The sequence below is a fragment of the Artemia franciscana genome, chromosome 2 (assembly GCF_032884065.1).
Source record: "Artemia franciscana chromosome 2, ASM3288406v1, whole genome shotgun sequence".
NCBI lineage: Eukaryota > Metazoa > Arthropoda > Branchiopoda > Anostraca > Artemiidae > Artemia > Artemia franciscana.
Genome location: NC_088864.1, coordinates 12442075 through 12469033, shown reverse-complemented (window position 1 = coordinate 12469033; position 26959 = coordinate 12442075). Strand labels below are relative to the sequence as shown.

The following is a 26959-nucleotide window of genomic DNA, read 5'->3' as shown; positions in this document are numbered from 1 at the left end:
GGGTAATCTTAATTTTTTATGTATTCGTTTCATTTTTGTTTCTCTTCTTCTTTTTTTCGGGCCATAGAGGCTTACAGGAAAATGTATGTTGAAGTGTTTTTGTTGTGAATATTTTGTTTGAACAAATTGATTGATTGTTGTTGTTTTCTTTGCTTTTTTTTGCAGACGCTACCACGAGTTTCCATTCTTATAAATTACTCATACTCTTTGGCTCAAACTATAGCTTTTATTCATCTAATTTTAGAACTAATTTAAAGAATATCATGATTATTTTTCAGTCAGATTTTGGTTTGGGAAGAATTTATTTAAATTAAAAACTTCGTTTAAATATGTTATTATATTTTTCTCTTTTAGGTAAAAAGTTAGCCGCTAATTTTGATTGCCAAAGTGTGCCATCAAAGCCATCAGTGGAGAATCCAACTTCGTTGGCCCTATATTCGTCCGAAATCAATGGACCGAAAACGAATTTTGAGGATGAATTTCCAACACTTTCAGCGTAATTTTAAAGTAATGTTATAAGACTGTTTCAAGACATGTTCAATATTGATTATATCATATCTAAGTATATATGTAAAACCATATCCGTACGCAAGGCGGGTGTGTCTGGGTCTGAATCCCCCTTCATCCAAATTTATTGGCACGTCTTATTCGAATAATTAAAATAGATTCCTCCCCCCCCCCCCCCCCCGTAAAAAACAAATTATGAGTATGTGCCTGATCAGAACTATAAATTTAGTCCGATTATGAGGATTCTCATAAGATTTGAAAGGTGTAATTTTTCTGATTTTGTTTTTTTCAAACGAGGGTCAAATTTATTATACAGTTCTGTTGTAAGTTCTAAAAAGGTCCTGAAAGTCAGAATAACACTTCATTCAATACGTAAATGTGGTTTTTATGTGTCTCATCTAGTTCGAAGCCTTTTTTTTATCATTTTTTTATTATTTTTTTTTTTTAGTAACACTTGATGAATTATTTGGGCTTAATCTCTTTATGAGGTGGGGGGTGGGGGGTGGAGTAAGTTAAAAACTAAAGAAAGAGGATTGCAATTAAGATGGCTCTGATTCATTAAATCCCTCGATGTATAGCCCTTCCAATGTAACTTTGTGATAAAATTTGTAATCCTATTGATACTCCTCTTCAATTTCCTCCTTTCCCATCCTCATGTTGCTGGAAATCTATTTTTGGCGACAGATCAAGATTAACACCGGGTCTCATCACCCCCTCCCCGTGTGGGTACGGCGCTGTGAGTACTTTCTCTGGTTTTGGGAAAACATTTCCGATCTACATGAACTTGATAACATCTCAAAGTACTAATCAAAGACTACTTCACTTTCATGACGAATTTTAATCAGGGGTAAACCAGTGCATTTTTTAAGGGGTGATGAATTGAATTTTAGATCTTTTTTTTACTGATTCGAGGGGTGCAGCTTAGTGTTAGATCTGTCATTTTCAAGCTTAAAATATGCATTTGTGGAATGGGTCCTTATTTGACCTTTTTTCTAAGTAAATTGACCTTATAAAAAGTGGGGGGTATCCCCCCTGTATCCAAAATCTGCAATTTTGATCAGCAATTTGTGACGACCAGTGCTCAAAGCCAAATTACGCAATGCAGCAATAGACCGATAATATTTATGGAAATTTTTTTGGCCAATTTTGAGCATACTTTTTTAAAAATAGAGGGACTAGAAAGAAAATAGTACCGATAATTTAGATGTTTAGTTTTTGACGATAAGTGTTTAAAGATAACTCAAACACTGCAGAAATAGAACGGTGTTATTTAGAACGATTGTTTAGATCAATTTAGAGTAAGTTTTTGGAAAAAAGAATGATTACTAGTTCATCTTACTTTGTTACCAAAACTGCACATTTTGGCCTAATTTCAGTTTCAATATATGTTATCAATTTACAATTTGCTAATTTCACAAGTAAAACGATAATTTAATTAGCGAGGAGACTAAGTCCAAAACATCATTTGTGAACAAGATTGTATATTATCTTTCGTTATCAAAATATAACTTACGGAGGGCTGCTAAAACTTCACCACTTGGTGTGAATCTCAGTGCTTACCTAGTTCCACCCCACGTGGCATATTTTGACAACACATGGCGCCAGCACCTGATGTTTTCGATTTGCAATAATAGGCAGCCCCCGAAGAGAATTCAAGACAGGCGGTAATAAAACTTGTATGTGGGTCGTTTTAACAAAAATGATTTCTTGGTTATAGATCATAAATTTCCTATAATAAAATTATATAAAATTTCCAGATCAAAGAAATCTGCTACAGTATAAAATTCAATTAGCCTACTTAATTAAAATAATATATTTTAGAAAGCAAATAACAAATTAATTCTGAATTCTTATTGCAGAACTAATCTAATTCTGAAAAAATCCAATACGTATAATAGTATTATAATGAATCAGATTGGATTGTCGTCATTTTCTTCATTTGATCTCATCAATCAGGTACAATATCATATTGTGAATCCCATTGAACTGATAGTAGTTTAAACAATATTAAGACTATTCCAATACGCATGTATGCCATTTCTGAGTGTATATTCAACAGCATATACTTACGCAGGGAGTTTGGGCCGGGACGTCCATCGCCCGGAATCTAATAGTTTCCCAAATTTATTGACACTTTTAATTCAAATTGACTATTTATATTATTCCCCCTCCCACAAAATATAGTGAGTATCTGCCTGTTCAGAAGTATGAACTTAACATAATTAAGGATATCTGACCAGAATCTAAAAAAGACTTTTTTTTTAATTTCCACACCAGGACCGTAGATTTTATTAGTTCTGCAAAAGCCTTGCAAGGGATTCAATCGGATTTCAAAGCCTGGAAAGGTATTCAATACGCAGATACGTAATTTATCTTTTATTTTTAGGCAAGGGGCTGTCCTAAATTAATTTTAAATGATTGGATTTATGGTATGTCGCACTTGATTGGATATATCAGTTTATTTTCTTTGCGCCTGAGGGAGGGGGTGCAAAGAAAAGTCCAAAGCAAGTCAATATAGCAAGTCCAAAGCTTAAAAGAGAGGGTTTGAAATCAAGAGAGTTCAAATTCGTGGAATGTTTCTTTTGTATAGCATGTCTTTTATTATTTCGTGATAAACTCCTTTGTAATCTCATTACCACTCTCATCATAATACTCTTATATATAAACAATTTTTTTTTCTAAATTTATGCGACTATTGAATTTTTCTTAATTAGTTTAATTCTGCACCAAGAATTCAGGGATTTGATTTCTAATATTTATGCTTGTAATGGCTACGAGGTAGGCTATTTGAATTGTATTTTATATCTTATGTTTTTTAATTGAGCTTTCTCAGGTCAGGTTTTTTTGGAATGGCTGTTTACATGATCTATAGGTATAGCATCATTCGTAGGCCTATTTCTGTTGTACACCTGTTGCTAATAGTGTTTTGTAATCACGCAGAAACAACTGTTAGCTGACTTCGCGGAAATTAATTGGGCGGGAAATTTAAGTACATTACTTCAAATGTGGATAAAGATTTAAGATCTTCTTCAAGTCTACCTTAAACTTAAAATGAGAATCCCTGCGATGGTTGTGACTTTAGTATGACTTTTTTGTTTAATTAAATTGGCCTCACGGTAAAAGAGAGGCAAGACCACACTTCCTCCGAATTGAAATGTGTAATTTGTTTGGATCAAAGCCAATTTAAACGATGTTACGTGAGAAAGTTTCTTGGTCCAGTTTTGACGTTCCTGGCCACTCGACATCCTTTGAACTTGAAAATGGAATGTTTAACTTGGAATTTAATGACTACTTGAAAAGAGCAGTGTATCTGGGATTGGTTGTGCTTAACTCCAAAATTATGTAATGCCTTGTTCTAGTGGCCATTGATGTGACATGGAATTAATTTAATTTTAGTTCTATACATAGAAAGAAGAGATTTATATAATCATGTATAATTTTATAAGTTGGTTTTATATAATCGAGGGAAAATAAATTTTTTGATCAAAATTGTGTCTCTTTTTTTGCTACTGCAAAATCATCATTCTTTAATGTACATTACCTTTGTCTGGAGCAGAATAATCCCTATGTTATAATTCGTGCGAAATAAATTCGCAACTTTGAATTTTGAAGGAGTCAAATAACTGTTGTAAAGTTCTTTCTTCTGAGGCCAAAAAGATGAGGGTCAAGTGAACCAAGATTTCGTAAAAAATATTGTATGCAGTAGTTAAGAAACGATTAGTTCGTCTTCTTTGAACTTTGAGCTTGATTGAGGGAAAATGGACTCTACCGACCTCATCAGAAAGAGGATTTAGCCAATGGAAAGTATTTAGCTCAGTTTACCATTTTTGTCACTTTTGCCCTTATCACATGAATGGAATGTACGCACATGGTAAGACACCCCTAGTCGCTCGGCATGGTAATGGCCAAAACGGTTTAAGCAGTATTCTGTATTACAGTCTCGCTATATGTTTATTATCTTGTGCCGAAAACCAAGAGTAGTGTTTGGCTATAAAGATATATTTCCCGCCTTTTCAAAATGAGCTATTGTGTAACTAAGAGTCTTTAAATGAGGGTTTGGCCACGTTCCCTCTCTCAGAAGCATATTTGCTTCCTAGAGTTTGGAAACAAGTTATATTTGGGATAGGGATGCCATGCATATGGTACATGTGGTGAAATACCCCTGTCTAATCGGCTTGATAACGACTAAAACTGTTTAAACAGTATATAGCAATACAGACTAGCAATATGTGTAATGTATTGTGCCGAAAATCCGTAGTAACGTTTCGCCCTAAGGGAGTATCTCCCGCTTTCTCAAAATGAGCTATTTTTTACTTAAGGGTTGCTGGGTTTGGCCGATATTCCGTTTCGTATAAGTATATTTGCTTCATAGGGGAAGGAAACACGTCACAATCTCTTATAAATTCTCCCATGGTGGTCTCTTTAAGATTTTTTTCTTTTTTATGAATCGGGGATGATGAAGGTAGATTAGGTGTTAAATCCTGGTCCTCTCTGTATTGATCTGAATTACCGCTGAACGCTGAAAAACTTGGATATAAAAATGCACTTTTTGAGAATCCAGGTAAAATATTAAAAAAAAAAAAAAATGTTCTTTCGCAGAAACGAGGATCCCAACTGATTTGTATTAGTTGGAACTTGTATTATGGTGTAACTGACTATTGCCTCCATCTCTTTTGTATAAGGGTTCTACTGCCACATGCCGCGTCATTCTTATTTGTAGGTGCAGTGCTGTGTATGTTTGGCTGTATATATTTGTGCTGTATATATTTGTATAAGAATGTGAACAAAATCAGTTTGACAGACAAGTATTGTCCAGGAATTAACGAATAATTAGATTTTAATAAGATGGATGTATCTGCTTCTCTTGACGAGCTCTTCTTTGTTTTCTGCATGAGCTACTCTTTTGTTATTTGCCAGACATGTATTTTGAATTGCGTATGCTTTTGGGAGTAAATATTCGTTATGTAGCTGTTAGTCGAATCAGGACTCGTAGTGCTGTTTTGAAAATGGTCGACCGGGACCGCGTCTTTCTTATTTGAAAACCCCTGCAACACTAGTTTCATTGGCAAACTCGGCACCTTGAGGTCAATTTTTGACCGTCCAGCATCCCGCTAGACAGCATAGTTGGAGGAGGGGATAATATAGTGTATGTATAACCCGGTGGAGAATATGCCTGGAGGCACCCACCTTCCTCCTAAAGAATTGGGGCAATAGATAAATGTATAAAAGGACTTGCTCGTCTAATCTAGGCACAATAACAAAGGGTGCCTTAAACAGTAATCGGTAAGCCACTAAATATGTTTATACGAGACTTAAACCAGAAAGGTAAGCAATTAGCTGATAATTAATTAAGTGTTAATCAAGATGTTTTTGCACTCCAGCCCTTGTTTAATCAATAAGTTATATCACTTCTGAGGATAGTTCACCAATGGTGAGTATAAATGGCATAACTGTTATTAAAAGCTTTTTTTACTTCTCTTGCAATAGGTAAGTAGTTAACTTTAGGCAAAGAATTGTTTAAGCAGAATTTTTCTCAAAATATTAAAGTATGGCCTTAAAACTATAAGTAAACATGAATTATTTGACCTATTATTATTAATTTAAAAAGAATTTTCTCACAAATGAAGTTTTTCTAAGGAAAGCAGAGTTATATTAAACCCGAGACGAGAAAAATAAGTTAAATAATCGCTCTAGTTTGAAATGAATATAGATCAAAGCCAAGAGGAGCAGAAATTATCATAAATGATCAGGTGAAACTAAAAAAGAACAAAAACTATCATTGACAGGATTACCACTAATGCCCTCTAGCCTTTCTAAAAACAAGAATGCCATTAGCGCTCTGTTGAAAACAATTATTTATAAGATATGTGTGTTTTATTTGTTAACATCAACAAAAAAAGGAAATCCCCTTAATAAAAAAGATTTCTGAAAAGATCTAATGAATGTAGATTGATAGATTAATGTTGATTTTCTATTCATTCTTCAAAGGCTCGGCAATTTGGATTATCGACGTCAGTAAAGATAAATCGTTTAATATTGTTTTTATTGTTGTTTATTGTTTATTGTTGTTTATTGTTATTGGTTAGTAAAAGGAGTATTTGTAAGACTTTTTGGGTTTTTCACTTCAGATTTTTTTTTGCCTCGACAGTTGCTTACTTGTACTGCTAGATGGGCCTCTCATTCACTTCCTCAGTTTTCCTGACCGCTTAGCTTATTGGTCAACAGAAAATTATGAGCTGTTCTCAGGTCGGCCAGAAATTTTCGTTCTTGTTTGAAAAGTCGAAATAAAATAGCTGAAACCTAATTGTAACACGGGAGGTTTTTGGTTTCTCGGCGAAATTTGGGATTGAAGATTATTCTAAAAGCTGCCTCATTAGAGCAACACTACTCGGATTTTTTTTTTTTTTTTTTTTTTTTTTTTTTTTTTTTTTTTTGCATCGTATTCAGTAGTCAATAGCTGGATAGTGGCGGAATATGAATTTTCCTCAGGAACTTACAAATTCTTCTCTGAAATTTACAATTCCTGCGAAGTCTGTAAATATTCTAATAGTAACCCTCCCCTCAAAGAAACTTTTTTTAGCATACTAAATAGCAAACGTAAAGCAAATAAGCTTCCCTATCTTATATAGCAGTTAATTAACAATGTGCAATTACATGCAGATGGGAGGAATTCACGTTAAAGGTCAAGTCATATACAAATTAAATGAAAAAAAAAAGTTTTTCAACTGAAAGTAAGGACTAACATTAAAACGAACAAAATTATTACATATATGATTAGGTTCGCCCCCTCGTCAATACCTTGGTCGTTACTCTAAGGTTTAAATTGTCTTCTAGTTCCTTAAGAATGACCCCCTGAATCACAAAGGCCCTTTAATTAGAATACATAGCTCTTTTGAAAGTTCTAAAAAAAAATTAGCGAGACGAGGGAGTGAACCCCACAGATATACGTAATAATTTTCGGCCTTTTTAAGTTTTCATGTTGCTCCTTGCTTTCAGTTGAAAAAAACCTGTTTTTTATTTAATTTCTGATCTTTTTTAAATAGTGCTGGGTAATCTGGCGCAACCTTGATGGAAAATTCACTTCTCCCATGAAAATTTTTTATGAAGATCCCCCATAACCCCTCTTCTCCTCCCCCCCCCCCACCACCAGAAAAAATCCCCCCTGAAAATGTCTGTATATTTCCCAATATATATTATTTACTATATATAAATAGTTGGCAAATTTCATAACTTACAGCCCTTTCCCTGGGGACTGTGAGAGATTAAGTCGTCCTCAAAGACATATTTAATAGATTTTTCGGCTCTGCTGAACAAAATGGCTATCTCAAAACTGTGATCGGGTAAAATTGGGAAAGTGAGCGTGGGAGGGGGCCTAGTTGCCCTCCAATTTTCGGGTCACTTAAAAAGGGCACTAGAACTTTTAATTTTCGTTTGTAAATTTTCTAATAGTCACCGTCCACTCAAAGAAACTTTTTCTAGCATACTAAATAGCAAACGTATAGCAAATAAGCTTCTCGATCTTATATAGCAGTTAATTAACAATTTGCTATTATATGCAGATAGGAGGAATTCACGTTAAAGGTCAAGTCATATACAAATTAAATGAAAAAACAAGTTTTTTCAACTGAAAGTTTGGAGTAACATTAAAATGAACAAAATTATTACGTATATGAGGTGGGTTCGCCCCCTCGTCAATACCTTGCTCTTTACGCTAAAGTTTGAATCGTCTTCTAGTTCCTTGAGAATGACCCCCTGAATCACAACGGCCCTTTAATTGGAATAAATAGCTCTTTTAAAAGTACTGAAAAAATTAGCGTAAAGAGCGAGGAATTGACGAGGGAGTGAACCCCACACATATACGTAATAATTTTGTCTGTTTTAAGTTTTAATGCTACTTTTTACTTTCAGTTGAAAAAAACCTGTTTTTTATTGAATTTCTGATCTTCTTTAAATAATGATGGGAAATCCGGCGCAACCTCCATGGGAAATTCATGTTCCCCATGAAAATTCTTCATGAAGATCCCCCCATAACCACTCCTCCCCCCCTCCATCAGAAAAAATCACCCCTGAATACGTCTGTATACTTCCCAATAACAAAGGCTATATGTAAACAATTGGCAAAGTTCATAACTTGCAGCCCTTCCTTTGAGGACTGTGAGGGATTACGTCATCCTCAAAGACTTTCTTATTAGATGTTTCGACTCTGCTGAACAAAATGGCTATCTCAAAACTTTGATCAGGTAACATTGGAAAAAAGTGAGCGTGGGAGGGGGCTTAGCGTCGCTCCAATATTCGGGTCACTTAAAAATGACACTAGATATTATAATTTCTGTTTTAATGAGCCCTCTCGCGATATTCTAGGACCACTGGGTCGATACGATCATCCCTGAAAAAAAATCAACAAATAAACACGCATCCATGATCTTTCTTCTGGCAAAAAATACAAAACTCCACATTTTATCAGATAGGAGCTTGAAACCCCTTTAGTAGGGTTTTCTGATACGCTGAGTCTGACTTTGTGGTTTTCAATAATATTCTATAACTTTTAAGGGGTTTCCCTCCTTTTTTCAAAATAAGGCAAATTTTCTCAGGCTCATAACTTTTGATGGGTAAGACTAAACTTATTGAAACTTATATATTTGAAATCAACATAAAAATCCTATTCCTTTGATGTATCTATTGGTATCAAAATAACCGAGTTTCGGTTACTATTGAGCCGGGTTGCTCCTTACTGACAGTTCATTACCACGAACTGTTTGATAAAAATATACACTGACGATGCAACTAGTGAAATCCATTCTTGTTTCAAGAGTCAAAGTAACACTAAGGTGTTATAACTAATTGCAACAAGAAATATTTTTCGATTCCCGGCGGGATTTGAAATTGAAGAATTATTCTAAAGGCTGTCTTACAATTGGAAATTATAATTAATTGAAGATGAAGAGAAAAGGTAACGCACTAATTGCGCAGTAGAGCGACACTACTTGTAGAAACTATGAGGATGACTTATTCAATTCTTAACTGAAAATTCTAGTTTCTTTTTGTGAATTGAAAGGGGTCGGAGGGCAACCGGCCCCGTCTCAGGAACTGTTTAGCTATCTTTCTCCTTCTGTACCCCCCTCCTCAATAAATTTGATCATCTTTCAAGATAGTCATTTTTTTACTAAACAGCTGAAGAGATAAATAAATAGGCCCTTATCGAGTCCCTGGGAAACTTTAAACTCATTAGTAATCATTAAGTAAGCATCAAGGGAACTTCAGGCAAACATACTCCGAAAACACAAAGAATTGTTCAGCCCCTTTCCCCCTTTAAAAAATGGGACCTAATAAGTGATAAAAAGTTGGTTTGAGACCAAAGCGTTAAAACTGACGGGAAAAATGATATCTAAATTGGATATTGCCTGGACATTATTAATTCAGTAAGTTTTTTGTGAAGAAAATCAAAATTTCGCAATAGGGATTATAGTGATGCATAAGTATGAATCAGTCGTGCTCTTTGACCAGTTTGACTGGTCTTTCCCAGTAAAGGACAATGGATAACAGCGAGTATGTACATTGCCCGGTAATGAACTTTGTGCAAAACAACTGGGAAGAAGGTATTGAAGACGCTACTATTATTCAACACGCAATAGACTTTTTTGAATGCGGTGTTATTGCTGATGCGAAAAGCGAATTTTGGGCGAAGGTTGCGCCTAATGATATTTGCCCCCGGCGCATCGGTGCGAAAGCTTCTGCGAACAATGTGAAAGATATTCTTGATTTTATTAAGAAACTGGACTCTGAGGAGGTATCAACTCCGATTTATGTGATCAAGTCTCCAACCGAGGTCCCGGTTTTGCCCGCAGTCGCGTATTCTAGGCTGTCAACAAAGGTGAATCGTGTGGAAAAATTACTCAAGGTTGTTGCCACCAAGCTGGATGCTTATGAACTGAATTACCCGCAACTGCCGAAACCTGCAATTCCCGACTCGCATGCTACTATTGTTGTGTCGAACCTTCCATCTACCCTTTCGGACCCAATAAAACGAAAAGATCTGATAGATCAGATTGATGGACACGAATCAATCACTAGCATTCGCCCCGTTCGTGACAAACTGTTTATCAATATAGATAAGTCAGTTGCTGAAGATTTCCGCTTATCGGTGACTGGTGCGTTTACTGGCTCTTCTGCGAAAGTTCTAACCAAGAAGTTTTACGGACTCCTGAAGGGAATCCCGCCTGATTTTGAACTGTCCCACCTGATATCGTGCCCTGGTGTTTCTGATGCCTCTAGGCTAGGGAAATCGCTTGCAGTAAAACTTGAATTCTCCGATGCAACATCAAGAGTCGAAGCATTTAGATATGGTCTCAAAGTTGGATACGAAATCCTAAGTGTTTATGAGTTCAAAGCGATTCCCCGGTGCTGTAACAATTGCCGATCCCCTGACCATCTCCAGTCGTCTTGTCCCAGTGTTACACCAAAATGTGCGCGATGTGCTGGTCCTCATGTTTCAGATAGAGACTCGCCTTGCAATTTGTCACCTAAGTGCGCAAACTGTGGAGGTGATCATGTTTCGTTTAGCCTCACTTGCCCTAAATTGAAAGCAGTTGTCAGTCGCAAGTTACCGAAAACAAACTAATGTCTGAATCAGTATCACTCGTGTCCTTCATATTAATGGGACGAAAAACAAGGACCTGACCATTGATGAACTGTACAGTAAGTTTGACATTGTATGCTTTCAGGAACATCTTTTGACCGCAACGAGTGTTAATTTCCTGCGCCGCAGTTCCGCCCACTTTGTTTTCACAACAAATGCTAAATTTACTTTTGGAAGGCCTTCAGGGGGTTTAGCATGTATTATAAAACAAAAGCTCAGCTTTCTGTCCCTGTCATGCTATTTCTCTGATGAACATTTATTGGCTATAAGACTTGGTAAAACCGTATTGATAAACACTTACCTGCCTCACCATGGGAAGAATATGACATCGCTTAATAAATTCTCCATAGCATGCTCTAGTTTGAAAACTCTCCTTCAAAGTATAAGCAAAAATGGGTACGAATTTATTATTATTGGAGATATGAACACTGATGTAAAACGTGATTCTGCTCGTACTGTGAACCTACTTGATTGTCTCCCTGATTACAGAATAATTCCCCGTTCATTACATCTTCAACAGTGCATGTCCACGAAGATGAGCAAGATATTGATCACCTTCCTTTATCGCTATGCTTTTCGATTAGAAAAGATAGTACTGACCAGGCTTGTGCTCCTGCCTCTAAATGGTTTGTGCGGAGTAACTGGAAAAATGTTAATATGCCATTATATATTTCAACCCTGGCCATTCTCCTTGGTTCTTTACGTGTACCTTTTCATCTACTCCAGCTGAGTGCTAGTCCTACTAAAAGTAATTAAGATCTGAATCATTATTACAACCAAATCGTGTGGTGTTTAAAACGCGCTGAGGAGGTTGCTGTCCCTCAGGAGCGAGTGAGGAAAAGTACAAGGAAACCAATCTGGTCGTGTGACCCTGAGCTGAAAAGTGTGAAAAATAAAGCCAAATTGTGGCTGCGTATATGCGTTGCTAACGGTCGACCATTAGTTGGGAATGTGTTTGAAATAAAACAAAAAACTAAGCGTGAGTTTAAGAAATGTCTGCGATCTAGCCGTTACAAAGGGTTAGACTATCCTACCAATAAGAAGAATGGGACAAAGTGATTAATTCAGCTAATTTAAATAACTCGGCAAATCCTAATTGCCCCATTACGCCTTCCGCATGGTCTGACCACTATTCAGTTATATTTTCCAAAGTGAATTATGCAGTGCACGCTCTTTATTCGAAACTGCTTGATTCGGTTCTCCCGCCTTCCCTGACTCAGGCATAAGTTATTCCTGTTTCAGTTGATGCTGTAATTGCATCTGTTAAGAAATTGAAATCAAGTTCTCTTGATATTGATGGTATCAGTGCTTGTCATCTAAAAATAAATTGCCCGTCTTTGTTTTTCCATTTACAGTTGTTTTTCCAAATGTGCCTTTGTTGTTCCCTCGTTCCTGACAGCTTTTTGTGTGGAACTGTCACTTCTGTACTTAAACGAGGTAAGACTCCTTTGGATTGTTCTTCTTACAGGCCTATCACGGTTGCTTGTAATTTTAGTAAAATCCTTGAACACATCCTACTTCCTTTCATAAGTATGAATGCTAATTTCGGGGAGAATCAGTTTGGTTTTCGGTCTGGCATCGGGTGCCAGCACGCTCACCGTGCTCTTGCTTTCCTTCTTAAAGATGCTTCGGCTAAAGGGTATGGTCTTCATATTTGTGCTCTTGATCTTTCTAAGGCTTTCGATAGTGTTGTACATAGTCAGGCTCTTTACTCTCTTTATAGTCACGGTATTAACCTTTCAGTTATTTTTCTTCTAAAGTTTTGGTATAGTAATTCTTATCTTCGAATTAAAACTAATGGTGCCCTTTCATCTTCTAATGTTCTTGTTCGTCGGGGCGTACGGCAGGGTGGAGTGTTATCTCCTAGTATTTTCAAATTTTGTATCTCTGGTATTCTTGAGAATATTTCTTCTATGTGTTTTGTTGGTTTGAGTGATATTTCTTACCTTGCTTATGCTGATGACATTCTTCTAATTAGCCGGTCTAAACTCAGTCTATCGCAGATGGTTCATAAAGTTTCTTCTTCTTTTACTAAAATTGATCTTTCGCTTAATGTTGATAAATGTGAGTATCTTTCTTTCAATGTTCCCTCTTCTCCTAGGCCTCTAATTTTTCAAAATTTTTCTATCCCTCATGTAGATTCGATCCGGTGGTTGGGTATTACACTTACAAAAAATCTTAAAACTCTTCGGGAGCGTGCTGTCTGGGATGCTAGAGTGAAAATCCAGATTGGTTACCCTAAAATTGTAGCCAATCGAGGGAAATACAATCGTATTGCCCTTGGTAAGCTTTATTCTACTTTTTCCGATCATTCTGTTCTTTACCTTTCTGGGCTTTACCCTATATTTAAGAAAAAAGATATTAGTGATATTCGATCCTCTTATTTCCGTTTCTGTAAATTTCTTCTCTATCTTCCTCTGTGGTATAGGAATCGAAAGATAATTAAAAAGTTCCATCTTCCAAACATTACTGAGAAGCTGACTGATCTACACAAAAAGCTCTCAGAAACGGCGTATCGGCGTTTGTCGCCTCACGACGGTCTGATCCGTTTGTATGATTAATGTCTATTGTTGACTCTCGTTTTTTTTTTTTTTTATTTGTATCTCATTTTTTTTTTTTTTATTTGTTTTCCGTTTTTCTTCAAGTTGTTACTCCACTATTTATCTTTTTGATGTAAGTGGGTTAGAAATAAATATTATATATTATATATTATATAAGCTAAGGTATTGTGACAATCTTTTTCACATTTACTATCAGTTGGGCCTCTGTGACCTCTGGAAGCTTATGGACGTCCATATTTCGTGTCACGTTTGCCCTTCACTAATTAAAAATCAGTCTCGTGATATCAAATAAAGATCTATATATTGTTATATCTATATAATATCTACACTATGTTTGCATAATAACCAAGCATAAGGGGGTTCACCACTAAGTTATTAATTCTAGGTGTATATCTGGCCCTATTTAGAAAAGAGGGCATAATTTTCAGGATAGCGGTAGTTAGATTTAGAAAGACTTCCAGGAGGAATTGAAGGATCCTACTCTTTTATTATAAAAACACGATATTCACAGAGATAATCCTGGTACATCATTACCAATTTGATGGTTACTTATTATACCAAATATACTCAAGAAGCTTGCCCTCTTAGATGTGAGAAAAACCTGTTTTATCTGTCTGTATTCAGAGACAATTAGCTTAGGTTCAGTGGAAAAATTCGATGTACGTATGTCTTAATTAAATATTTAATATATAGAGTTTGTATTTTGGTTAGGTTATGTTTAGTATGTAACATAATGCGTTCTGGGTTGGCTGCTTTCCATAATTCTTTGTCGTAGTTTCAATAATTTTGTTTTTAAAGCTATAAATTTTCATCGTTTTTCGATATATTTCATTATGATTAACCTGGCTTCACTTCACGAGTCTGTTTGGTTTAATATACAAGTACCATCAATTTTTTAGTCATTTTTGCAGTCCTTTTACAGTGCTACAATTGTTTCTTGTTGTTTTGGACGAAATAATGAAAATTCTAAAAAAAAAAAGGCTGAGGAATTAACAAAAAGTACCGAGTGCCTCTTCCCCGTGTTTTTATTTTTGAAAGATGGTGCAAAGTTGATTTAATCTGTATCGCCTTTTTGATGTGTTTGTTTCGAAAGATTGGCGCTAAGTTTGAAATAACCAGACGAAAAATTTGGCCTAAAGCTAATCCAAGCACAATTAAACGGATCAAAATTTTTACTATAGCACCGAAAATTGTTGTGTAGCACGCAAATCTGGACGGTTTTAGCACTTTAGGAATTGACTAAGGCTGCAACCCTAATCTTTATGCTTAATAGATTCTGTTACGGAATGGCAAAGTGAAGGTGTTAAGGATGGTGTTACGGAATGGAAAGTGAAGTTAAGGAAGGCGCTGTAATTCTTATCGTAGTTTCCAACTATTTTGCGAGACGCTCCAAAATGAACTTGAGATTACGTCACCACAAGCCGGAAGATTTGGTGCCAAGAATGAATGCAAATAGCGCAAACAAGTTATTCACACTAAAAGTACAGCTCAGTAGATTGTGTCTCTTTTATACCCTGCTAGTTTTTTACTTTAAGTGCTTCGGATAAAATTTATATTTATTTGGTAATTATCTTCGCTTTTCTTAAAAAATTCATTCAGAAATGCCTCAGTAGAATTTTAGTGGCAAATTTTCTGAAACAAAAATTTTGTAAACTAAAGGGAGATTTAGAAAATAGCCGGTGTAGGTCTAGATTAGGAATATTGAGAAGGTAACATGTTAAGAAGATAACTCTAAACTAGAAACATGAAGAATAATTATGGAAGATCTTTATTGGAACATCTTTTCTCCTTGCGAAACTACTGCGAATTCACTCTTATAGAGTTATTCCAGCCCAAATATTCTTGTATTCACACATATAGAATTGCAAACATTTCTGTTTTTGTTGATTGGATATTTGAAATCACAAATCTGTAATAGTTTAGAAACAAATTTGGGCTTTATATTTGCGCATTAGGTTCAAATATAGGAATAACTCTATTAGGAATAAATATAGGAATTCGATTCTATTAGGAATAATTCCTATTAGGAATTCAATCATCTGGGGGGCTAATGGGAGAGGCAAAATTAGAAAAAATGAGGTATTTATAACTTACGAGTGGGTGATCGGATCTTAATGAATTTTGATATTTAGAAGGACATTGAACCTTTGAACCTACGAACCTAACTTTCCCGAAGAGAGAAGGTCCAGTCCGATTACATCAATCACGTATCTACGACATTTGCTTATTCTACCCACCAAGTGTCATCTCGATCTCTCCACTCCAAGCGTTTTCCAAGATTTCTGGTTTCCCCTTCCAACTCCCCCCAATGTCAGCAGATCTGGTCGAGACTTGAAATAAGAGCTCTGAGACATCAGTTCCTTCTTAATATCACATTTTATTAAGATCCAATCACCTGTTCTTAAGTTAAAAATACCTCAATTTTTGTAATTTTGCTAAATTGACAACCCCCAGCTCCCCCAAAGAGAACGGATTCGTTCTAATTATGTCAATCACGTATCTATAACTTGTGCTTATTCTTCCCATCAAGTTTCATCCCGATTTCTCCACTTTAAGCGTCTTCCAAGATTTTCAATTTCCAAGACTTATGTTTCCCCCCTCCAACCCTCTATATCCCCGGATCCGATTCGAATTGAAAATGAAGCATCTCAGACATGAGATTCTTCTATATATCAAGTTTCATTAAGATCTGATCACCCATTCGTAAGATACCTCGATTTGCACGTTTTCCTAGAATTCTGGTTTCCCTCTCAGATTCCCTCCTATATCGGATGTGGTCGGTATTTGAAATAAGAGTTCTAAGGCACAAGATCCATCGAAATATCGAATTTCATTAAGATCTGATCACCAGTTCGTAAGTTACAAATACCTCATTTTTCTAATTTTTCCGAATTAGCCTACTCCCCACCCAACTCCACCATAGAGAGTTGATCCGGTCTTGTTATGTCAGTCACGTATCTTGTACCTATGCTTATTCTTCCCACCAATTTTCATCCTGATCTCTCTGCTTTAAGCGCTTTCCAATATTTCTGGTCCCCCTTCCCCCAATGATACCAGATCTAGTTGGGATTTAAAATAAGATATCTGAATTACGAGGTCCTTCTAAATATGAAATTTCATTAAGGTACGATCACTCCTTTGTAAGTTAAAAATACCTCGTTTTTCTAATTTTTCAGAATTAACCCTCCCCCGAACTCCCAGACAGAGAGCCCAATTCTTCAGTTGGGACGGGGGTCAGTGGCGTGACTCTGTAAGCTTAGCCAGAGTCGACCCAGCTCTAAATGGGTACCTGGAGAAATCTGGGGAAGGTAAACAGGAAGGGTGTGTGAAAGCATAGGATGGCTGGCCCCCAACCCCCCCATTGCACTTCCTGGCTGAAGGGCCAAGAAACGGAGATCAGCACCGCCGGTAGGGACTGTAAAGTCTAATGCCGTATCCTTTACCTTTACCTTTATCTAGAACTTGTGCTTATTTTTCCCACCAAGTTTCATCCTGATCCCTCCACTCCTAAGTGATTTCCAAGATTTTAACCCCCCCCCCCAATTCCCCCCAATGTCACCGGATCCAGTCGGGGTTTAAAATAAGAACTCTGAGACACGATATTCTTCCAAAAATAAAATTTCATTAAGGTCCGATCACTCTTTCGTAAGTTAAAAATACCTCATTTTTCTGATTTTTCAGAATTAAACCTCCTCCTCCCCCAACTCTCCAAAGAGAGTAGATTCCTTCCGGTTATGTTTGTCTGTGTATCCAAGTGTCAATATCGTGATATTAAAATGGGAAAAATTGTCACAGTCGTGTCTTCAATTTGTTACCCTTCTCAAGATCCGATTAAAAGGGACAGATGCTTGAACTTCAATAATTTTTGCTCTGATCCATAACTGCTTTATCCACAGTACATCCCAAAGTGGCTAAACAGTTTAGATTTGCGCCATTTTGGCACTCTTCTAGGCGGTTGCGCATTGAATTTTCAAATCAGCGCATTTTTTTTTTTGGGGGGGGGGGGCAATTTTACTATTATTTCAGTGGAACTTTAAACCAGACATCTTGTAACACTGGCACATCCTTGAATTTTATGCACTTAACTTGCGGAACAGGAATTGGATTTAATTTTTTCCTTTCAATGGTTCTACAGTTGAAATCACTAGTTAATGACGTAGACATGATACTCAACTCGTTGACGAATTACTTTTTTTGTTTGTTGTAACCATATTCTATCCTAAATTTTATTTAGGGGGTAAGTAATTTTTTTCATTATCTGCGGGTGCCTTTGTTTAGCTGTATTGAAATACTATGGTCATTCCTTTTTTCAACCATGCTAATTGCTTGTCATTTATAACATGAATCTATTCTTTAATATTTTAAATTTAGTTTCAGATTTGATCAAATCAATGTGTGAAATTACAAAAATGTTTTAGTAATGAAACCATTCAAGAAATTTGATTTCTGTATTTAAAAAACAACAACAAACTCAATGACCGAGTTCTGTATTTGCTATATTTGTGGAACTTTACTACCTCAGTTTTGCTCTCACTTTTTCAGTACTTTTTCATCGTTTTAATTATCCTTCTTTTTTAAGTAGGAAAATGACGTCAAGATATGTACATAACAACGACCCTGTTGTAATGCCAAATAAAGTATGCCCTTATGATCCGGTTCATGTTTTGTATGAAGACCGTTTCCAGCGCCATGTCGTAAAGTGTGAAAAGGTAACCAATAACTATTTTACTTTCACTTATTGACAAGATAAATTTATAATTTGTGACTTTATAGTAGACTTGCGGTGCTCATAGATCTAATCCTCTAGAGGGGGGACAAAAATTTACTTAGGAGGAAGCCATTTCAGCCTCCCTCAGAGGTGCCATTTGGGCCAAATCTTGGGGTGGGTATGGACTCCATCTGCCTCCCCCCTCCAATTCACTTTGTGTCGCGTAAGAAAAATCCGGGTTTTCGCAGCACATTGATCTAATATTCTAAGTAAAAATGCATTTTCACTACCCGTGTGTTACTTGGAAATGTACTGTAACCAAATTTGGAACTCAGTCACACTGACCTCTAAGATTAATTATAACAACGAAGAATACAATCAACAAGGTTAAGTGATTAAATTGAAAGTGCAAAATTGAACCAGACTACAGGTTGGCATTCCTCAGCGAGTGACTTTCTTATTTAAGTAAACAATATGTCGGTGAAAGTAACCTTCATTGTTGTGCTGAGGGTTGTAACCAAAATCTCAGTGTCCCTTCAGCATAAATCTTTCAGATCAAATATATTTACAAAAAGGAAAAACATAACAAGAAAAAAATATATAACAACATTCAAGGTAACAAGGGGAACCGCCGAGCTTTCATCTTTGCAAAATCGTCAACAAGCTGGTTGTAGTCCAAATATTTTACTAAGTCCTTCTCTGCAAATATCAAAAGGAGGTGACTGAGACGATCATCTCCTGATGTAGACTGCAGGTAGTTTTTCACTATTTCTAGGCTAGAAAACAAACGCTCATTGCTCACTGTTGTCTCAGGAAGTGTGGCAGCAATATGAAGTACTTTAATTACTTCTGAGTAAGCCACTGGTAATGCCTGAAGATGGTCGAAAATGTCTAGGAGGTTTTCCGGCTTTTTCTTCTCATTGAGCAAGAAACGCTTGGCAATACCAGCTTGAGATTCAAGAAGAATGCTGTCAATATCCAGCTCGCCGTAAAGAGAAGAGAAAAGCTTGAGCAGCTCTGTGTCCATAAACTTGGTTGAGCTTGGATCCAAGGCTTCGAGTGTACTCAGCACTGGCAAGTTATCTGTCAGCCTTCTGTCAAATTCGGCTAGTAGACGGTCAAAAGTTTTGAAGTATTCTTGCTTCATTACATCCGCCAAAGTAGTAGTACAATTTCCAGACTCGATGAAATTCTTTCCTAGCGTCAAAGTTGTCACAAATTGTTTCCAATGCTTGGTGATCTTTTGAATTCTTCAAGGTTGTCCCTTCTGACCAACAGAGGAGGGTCTAGTCGCGGGTCCATTCACAGCAGGCACTTTTGAGTTCTGTTGCAAACTCTTTAGTCTTCTTGAAAAGTGATACAAATGAAGCATCTGAACGCAGGTCGGTGAGTTTGCTTCTTGTAGCCTGAATCAGGGTGCACGACCGAGAAATAGCCAAGTCGACGGCGACGGCATGGAGTTGCTTAAAGGAATTACTGCAAATATTCAGAAATTATAATATTAATATAATGATCTAGGAAACGAGTATTTGACAGAGCTTGAAAATTAGATTATGTATCTAACTTGCTTTCGAAGTTTACAATGGTTAATAGCAAATAGTGTTATTATTATGGCCGGCAAAGGACCCTTTTTGGTGAAAGCTTGGGCCCCCTGGAAAATCTGGGGTGGGCATTTGCCCCCCCCCCTGCCCCCGCAATGGCGCCTCTGGCCTCCCTCCAGGACTGCACAAAATGTAAAACTTTTATTTCATTTGCTCTATTAAGGCTACTTTAACCTTTAGTTTAAGTTAAACTTTAAATAAGAAACACAAAAACTTTAGAAAAAAAATATGTAGAAGAATATATGAAATCATTAGGAAAATCATGAAAATCCAATTTTTTCTTTTGTGAGGGGGGGGGGACAAAGACTCTGCAGAAGCGCATGTTTCTGTTGGAAATGCTACTTCTGTAGGATTTTTATTTACGTAGCATATATTGTTTGTGCAATCACTTTTATTGGATAGTCATCACATGGTATGGCGGACTCATTGATTGAATGAATTAGCTTAGCTCTCTGTTCTCTCTGTCTTCTCTGACATCGACTAAAACGAAAAAAGAAAATGAATTTCTTTCGCATGAGTGAAAAATTCTATGCTTAGGGCTAAGAACAGTGCAATTTGAGTAAAAGAGTTTATGGTAATGAACAGCAAGTAAGGTATGAAATAGATTCCTAATAAGTGAAACTCTAAGAATTGAAGTGTTGATTCCAATATCTAGTCTACATTGTTACGATTAGCTTTGAACGGCGATTTCAACTATATACAATTCATCAAGCTTAAAATTGCCCATCAAAAGTTACAAGCCTGAAAATATTCATTCGATTTTAGAGAAAGAGAGAAAACCCAACAAGAGAATAAGTGATTTTGACGAAAATTACACCCTCGAATTCAGCACATCGAAGGTCCTGTTGTAGCCATTTCAAGGGTAGAATTCAGTCGTAATCAATTTGTGTATATGGATGAAAAGGTACAAAATATAAAAACTAAAATAATCATAGTCACAAATATGTTGTCACAAAGTATATTTTTATAAAATTTAGGGCAAAATCTCAAAGGATGGCACTCCTGGCAGTGGTTCTTAGTCTTTCTAAGGGAAATATTCCTGTCCTATATATTAATTCATCCATTACCTATGACACATTAATCTAAGACTAAGCTTTTCTCTTGCTTATTCTGACAGCCTAATTAATAAACCCAGTTTGAAATTCTTGAAATATTCGATATAGGTTACGATTCCCCTTTTTCTATTCCATTTAAGCGGCTGAGGTCTCAAGAGGCGAATACTAAAGCCCTAAGCGATGCTGAATCGATGTGGTTGTAATAGATGAGGCATGATCATTTAGCATGAGTCATGATGTTTGAGATTGAGAGTAAACATCACAAGAGAGCAAGTAATCTTGACGGATATGACACACTCGAATTTACCACTTCAGAGTTCCGTGGTTATAGCAGTTTCAAGCGTCCATGTTCAAAAATGTTGGATTTTTTTAAGGATTATCACAGCTTGGTGTCCTTTTTCCATAGAGGTCGTATCGAACCAGTGGTCCTAAAAACTTGAGAAATTGCATATTCTAGCAAAAATTTAAAGTTTTATTGCCCCTTTCAAGTAATCGAAAAAACTGCTACAGTAATGTTGCGTTTCCTGCGAAGTATGATTTTGTCCCCAGAGAGGGTCTAGTTGCTATAGACTGGAAATTAACAAGTTGTTAATCGATTCAAAAACATCAAAAAACAATATATAATTAGAAGGAGTAGTATCACGTGGTGGCAACTTCGTTCCTAAAAAGTCATGTCGTTCAAACAATGTGTTCACATAAACATTTATTCTATAGCTTTATTGAACTAAGCTGATTAATTTGATGTTTTATGAAATTATATTCTATGTGCTATGTCTAGTAGCTATAGACTGAAAATTAACAAGTTGTTAATCGATTCAAAAATATCAAAAAACAATATATTAAGCTGCCTGGTTTTAGAAGCCAGTCGGTTTTAAGCCCGAAACCCGAAACATTTATTCTATAGCTTTATTGAACTAAGCTGATTCAGTTGATGTCTCATAAAATTATGTGCAGTAATGTATAATCGTGCATTAGCTATTATGGAACAGGGGTTCTGGATTGTTGTGTGTGTTTAGGGATGGGGGTCCTGATACCTCAAAAATTAGCATTTTACACTCAAATTTTTTAACTCATTGAGTCTTAAGGTAAACTATAATAGGAGGTTTTGGGGAAGAAAGAGAGTTTGCAAATGAATAAACCATGATATTTAAAATCTTGTTATATCTGTTTATAGTATGGATAATTTCAAGCTTTGATTCAAGCTATAATCCTGATGCATGGAAATGAAGCTTTTCCTGGAAATGGTTTCCTGGAATAAACCATGATATTTAAAATCTTGTTATATCTGTTTTTTAGTATGGATAATTTTAAACGTTGATTCAAGCTATAATCCTGACGCCTTGCGTCCCATCTCTGAAGCTTTTCCCGGAAATGGGTACAATTGTCTCATAGATAAAAATCTCGTTGGGCACATTATAAACGTAATTTTTGAGAAGGCACAGAAATAAAAATCAAATAACCTTGGCATATCGCGCTTTAATTACATTTTACTCATATTGCGAAGTGCCAGGAGTTTCGCTTATTTAGTGTATTGTATAAATGAAAACTCGCACCAAAAGAGTAACTTATGTTTTCTTTGTGTTCCTGAATTCAATACGTAACTTTCACACTCCAGTTCTTCCAAAAAAGCCTCAAGTTTGTTCTTTAGGACTGTATCTGGCACATACAAAAAGGAGGAAGCAGATTCGTCAAAGTGGCAAAAAAGCAGGCTTAGTCCATAAAAAATAGAAAAAAAAAACACTGGTACCATATACAGAGTAACTAACCTTATTGGCGTAGCAACAGCATTTTTAGTGTGGGGGGAGAGCAAGAGGGGATCCTTATCTTGGGGGTCAGGAGACTTGGAATATCCTTCAGGGGAAAGAAGCATTGGAATATTTTTGGTTTTTGTCAACGACCTTGTGTCTCTGGCTTAAGCCTCTTTATATTGTGTGTGTTGACACTTTTCGGGGTTTGTACAGAAGTTTAAATTGAAACCTTGAACCTTGAACATGTGTGAAAAATACAACATCTAAATGTGTTCAAGATATGTGAAAACTTATTTTATGAAATTACTAGCTGTTGGGGTGGCGCTTCGCGCCACCCCAACACCTAGTTGGTGGGGGCGCTTCGCACCCCCCCCAAGCCCCCCCGCGCGCGTAAGTCGTTACGCGCCATATTAGTTACGCGCCATTGTAGTTGTGTCCCTATATCCCACCTGTGAATATATATATATATATATATATATATATATATATATATATATATATATATATATATATATATATATATATATATATATATATATATATATATATATATATATATATATATATATATGTTTTTAACTACGTAAAACTTGCGAATATACAACATTCTTTGCTGTCCCATTGTCTGTGCATATAAATAGAATGTCAGGTTTAACGACTCTTGAACATGCAACATATAATGGTCCATTGGAAAACAATCCGTATTCAGATCTATACCTCATGATTCTAATGATTGCCCTTGAGCTTTGTTGATGGTGATTGATAATCGAAGATTCCCTGTGTCGCCATCGTCATTTATATATCCCCCTGAGCCTCCCAGCGTCCCTGTTGTAGTTGTGTCCCTGTGTCCCGGTCGTCATGTCCCGGTGTCCCGGTCGTCATTTGTGTCCCGGTCTGTATATACATTCGTTTTTGAATTGGTCTTTTTTTAGGTTTTAGTTTTTTACCTTTTTTTTAGTTTTTTTTTTCTTTTTTTTAGTTTTGTTTTTCTCCTTTATTTTTCATTTTTTTTCCTTTTTCATTTTATTTTCTTTTTTAGTTTTTTTTTAGCTTTTTAGCTTTTTTAGTTTTTTATTAGTTTTTAGTTTTTTTCTTTTTAGTTTTTTTGTAGTTTTTACCTTTTTTTTAGTTTTTAATTTTTTTTTACTTATGTCCTGGTCGTCATTTATACTCCCTGTGTCCCGGTCGTCATTTGTGTCCCGGTGCTTTGTTGATGGTGATTGCTAATCGAACATTCCTTGTGTCCCGGTCGTCATTTATATTCCCTATGTGCCGGTGTCCCGGTCGTCATTTGTGTCCCGATGTCCCGGTCTGTAATTTCGTCAGTCGAAAACATGACGTCAGTCGACACAGAAACATGACGTCACCTGACAGATCCACAATCCACAGACAGACAACTTATTTTTATATATATAGATTTTATAATGGACACTGAACACCCAATGGAAAAAAAAGTAAAGGTGGCATGTGCCTAAAGCTGAAAAAAATTTAAAGGATAAAAAAATAGTGAAAATGACTATAATTTTTTTTTCTTAGAATCATCCAGAGTTGGCCGCAAAAATGACATCATGCAGGTTTAATCAAACGCATATTGTTTTGAAGACTGAGATGATATCACACGAAAATAAGTGTCCGGATAGGAAGATAGCATTAAATGCCAATCCTCCAGGTAAGTAATATGCAAATATCCTTAACTTGTGTAGAAACCTGGCGTTTATGTGTCTAGTATTGTAGAAAACCTAAATTAGGCAGATTTTTAATTTATATGATCAACCCGAGACTTGTAAAACCTTGGATTTTATGCGTCCTGGAAGATCCTTTACTAGTTATCGTAATTATTTGTAATAAACGTATTTGTACATTATATAAATGTAATTATTTATAATTTAACAATTTTATTATTTTAAATTATTCGGTCATTTCGTTTGTTAACGACCCACAATTACGATGACTTTCAATTGATGTGATTAATAATCCCCATCCTGAATGTTCAAAATTTAAATTTCATTCTGATGATTTGATTTTTAAGCAGAAACAGGGAAAGAAATAACCATTAATAAAACTATTAATATAGAAATGTATTAATATATATATATATATATATATATATATATATATATATATATATATATATATATATATATATCATATATTTTGTATATATTGTGCACATATATATATATATATATATATATATATATATATATATATATAATTATATATTACATATTATATATATATAATAATTAATATATAATTAATAGAAACGTATAGTTTGGCTAATCGTACTGCAAAATATGCGTTCTGATACAAATATTGCTCTGTATAGCGATCTTCCATATAACTAGTATTCATATGTCAAGGGCTTATCCAGAATGTTTGTTTGGGCTAGGGGGTGTACAACGAAAAATAAAATTTGTTTATATGTATTTTGTTACGCTTTTACGAGTCGGACCGTGTTTTTGGGGAGAGGGGGTCAAACTGCGTAAATCCCCCTCTCCTCCCCTGGATATTGCCTTAGCATATGCCAATGTCTTTGAAGCAACATCTCCTAAATATAAAGTGGCAGTAGGCAATTTGATTGTACAAAATTTAGAACCTTGAGTGCAGGAAGTTCAATTATGTAATCCCAAAATGTCATAAATATATGTATATATATATATATATATATAAATATATATATATATATATATTTATAACAAAATATATATATATATATATATATATATATATATATATATATATATATATATATATATATATATATATATATACTAGCTGTTGGGGTGGCGCTTCGCGCCACCCCAACACCTAGTTGGTGGGGCGCTTCGCGCCCCCCCAAGCCCCCCCGCGCGCGTAAGTCGTTACGCGCCATATTAGTTATGCGCCATTGTAGTTGTGTCCCTGTGTCCCACCTGTGAATATAGATAGATTTATATATGTGTTTCAAACTGCGCAAAAATTGCGAATAAACAACATTCTTGGCTTTCCCATTGTCTGTGCATATGCAAAGCCGTATGTACTAATAATGACGTCATATAGAAACGCTCTTATTACAAACAAACAAACATGCATCCACATAACTCGTTTTTATTTAGATAGATACAATACAAATTAACTGCGTAAAACTTGCGAATAAACAACATTCTTCGCTGTCCAATTGTCGCTGCATATAAATACATTGTCAGGTTTACCGACCCTCGAACATGCAACGTACAATTGTCCATGGGAAAAACAATCAGGATTAAGATCTATACCACATTTTTCTAATGATTGACCTTGAGCTTTGTTAATGGTGATTGCAAATACTAATCGAATTGGGAATTGCAATCTTTTAAATTGAAAAAGCAGATCCGTTGGAATCATGGGAATGCGAGGAATAAGAACAGCCTCACCCTCATAAGGCCCTGTCAAGATTGTGGCCTCTATTAGGTTTTCCATTGTTTTTTTTTTACGGCAAGTCGCGTGCCATTGCAAAGCTTTGGTGGGTTGATATTTCTTAAAAGTATTATTGGTACGCCTATTTTTAGTTGTAGCACGTGTGGTGGAAACCCTGAAGGATCTATGGAATTTAAAAATTCAGATGGATAATTAACCGCTTCATTTGGTTCCAAAACTGTGTCGACTGACTTGTAAAGGACTGCCTGGTCTCGAATCTTGTTCAAAACAATATTGTTGATTTCGTGGACGTCTATATTTTTGGGTGCGAGAATCGCTCTTTCACTTAGCCATTTATTATTTTTATAATTTTTTAGAATATTCGGAAATACTTTTTCAATCAATTCATTTTTGGACGTCACTAAATTACAGAAATCAGCAGGTAGTTGTATACGTCCTGAAATTGAGTCTACTGTTTGACCAGAGTCATTGTTTTGCAATCGGACACGCATATTTGTAGTTAATTTTAATATTTTTACGTGTGCCTATAATGTAGAATTTTTTAGGCAAGCATTCATTTCGTCTGCAGGAGTTAAACTACGTAAAAATTGCGAATATACAACATTCTTGGCTTTCCCATTGTCTCTGCATATACAAAGCCGTGTGTACTAATAATGACATCATATGCAAACGCTCTTTTTACAAACAAACAAACATGCATACATACAACTCGTTTTTATATAGATAGATAGATAGATAGATAGA

At 35.7% G+C, this 26959-nt stretch overlaps 2 protein-coding genes across 5 annotated transcripts in view; both read left to right on the top strand.

The window, feature by feature from the left end:
- The window catches only part of LOC136037375 (gametocyte-specific factor 1-like), a 47731-nt gene extending 43735 nt beyond the window's left edge, over positions 1 to 3996 (top strand). The window contains exon 7 of one of the 2 annotated variants that reach the window (XM_065720108.1): positions 355 to 3996. In XM_065720108.1, coding sequence (XP_065576180.1) covers positions 355 to 500 — 146 coding nt within the window. In that variant the 3' untranslated portion in view covers positions 501 to 3996. The remainder of the gene's footprint in view (positions 1 to 354) is intronic. The other variant, XM_065720115.1, reaches the window with a different exon arrangement.
- An 11130-nt stretch (positions 3997 to 15126) lies between these two features.
- The window catches only part of LOC136037364 (gametocyte-specific factor 1-like), a 41080-nt gene continuing 29247 nt past the window's right edge, over positions 15127 to 26959 (top strand). For 2 of the 3 annotated variants that reach the window (XM_065720096.1, XM_065720079.1), the window contains exons 1-3: positions 15127 to 15267; positions 18284 to 18413; positions 24353 to 24485. In XM_065720096.1, coding sequence (XP_065576168.1) covers positions 18291 to 18413; positions 24353 to 24485 — 256 coding nt within the window. In that variant the 5' untranslated portion in view covers positions 15127 to 15267; positions 18284 to 18290. The remainder of the gene's footprint in view (positions 15268 to 18283; positions 18414 to 24352; positions 24486 to 26959) is intronic. The other variant, XM_065720090.1, reaches the window with a different exon arrangement.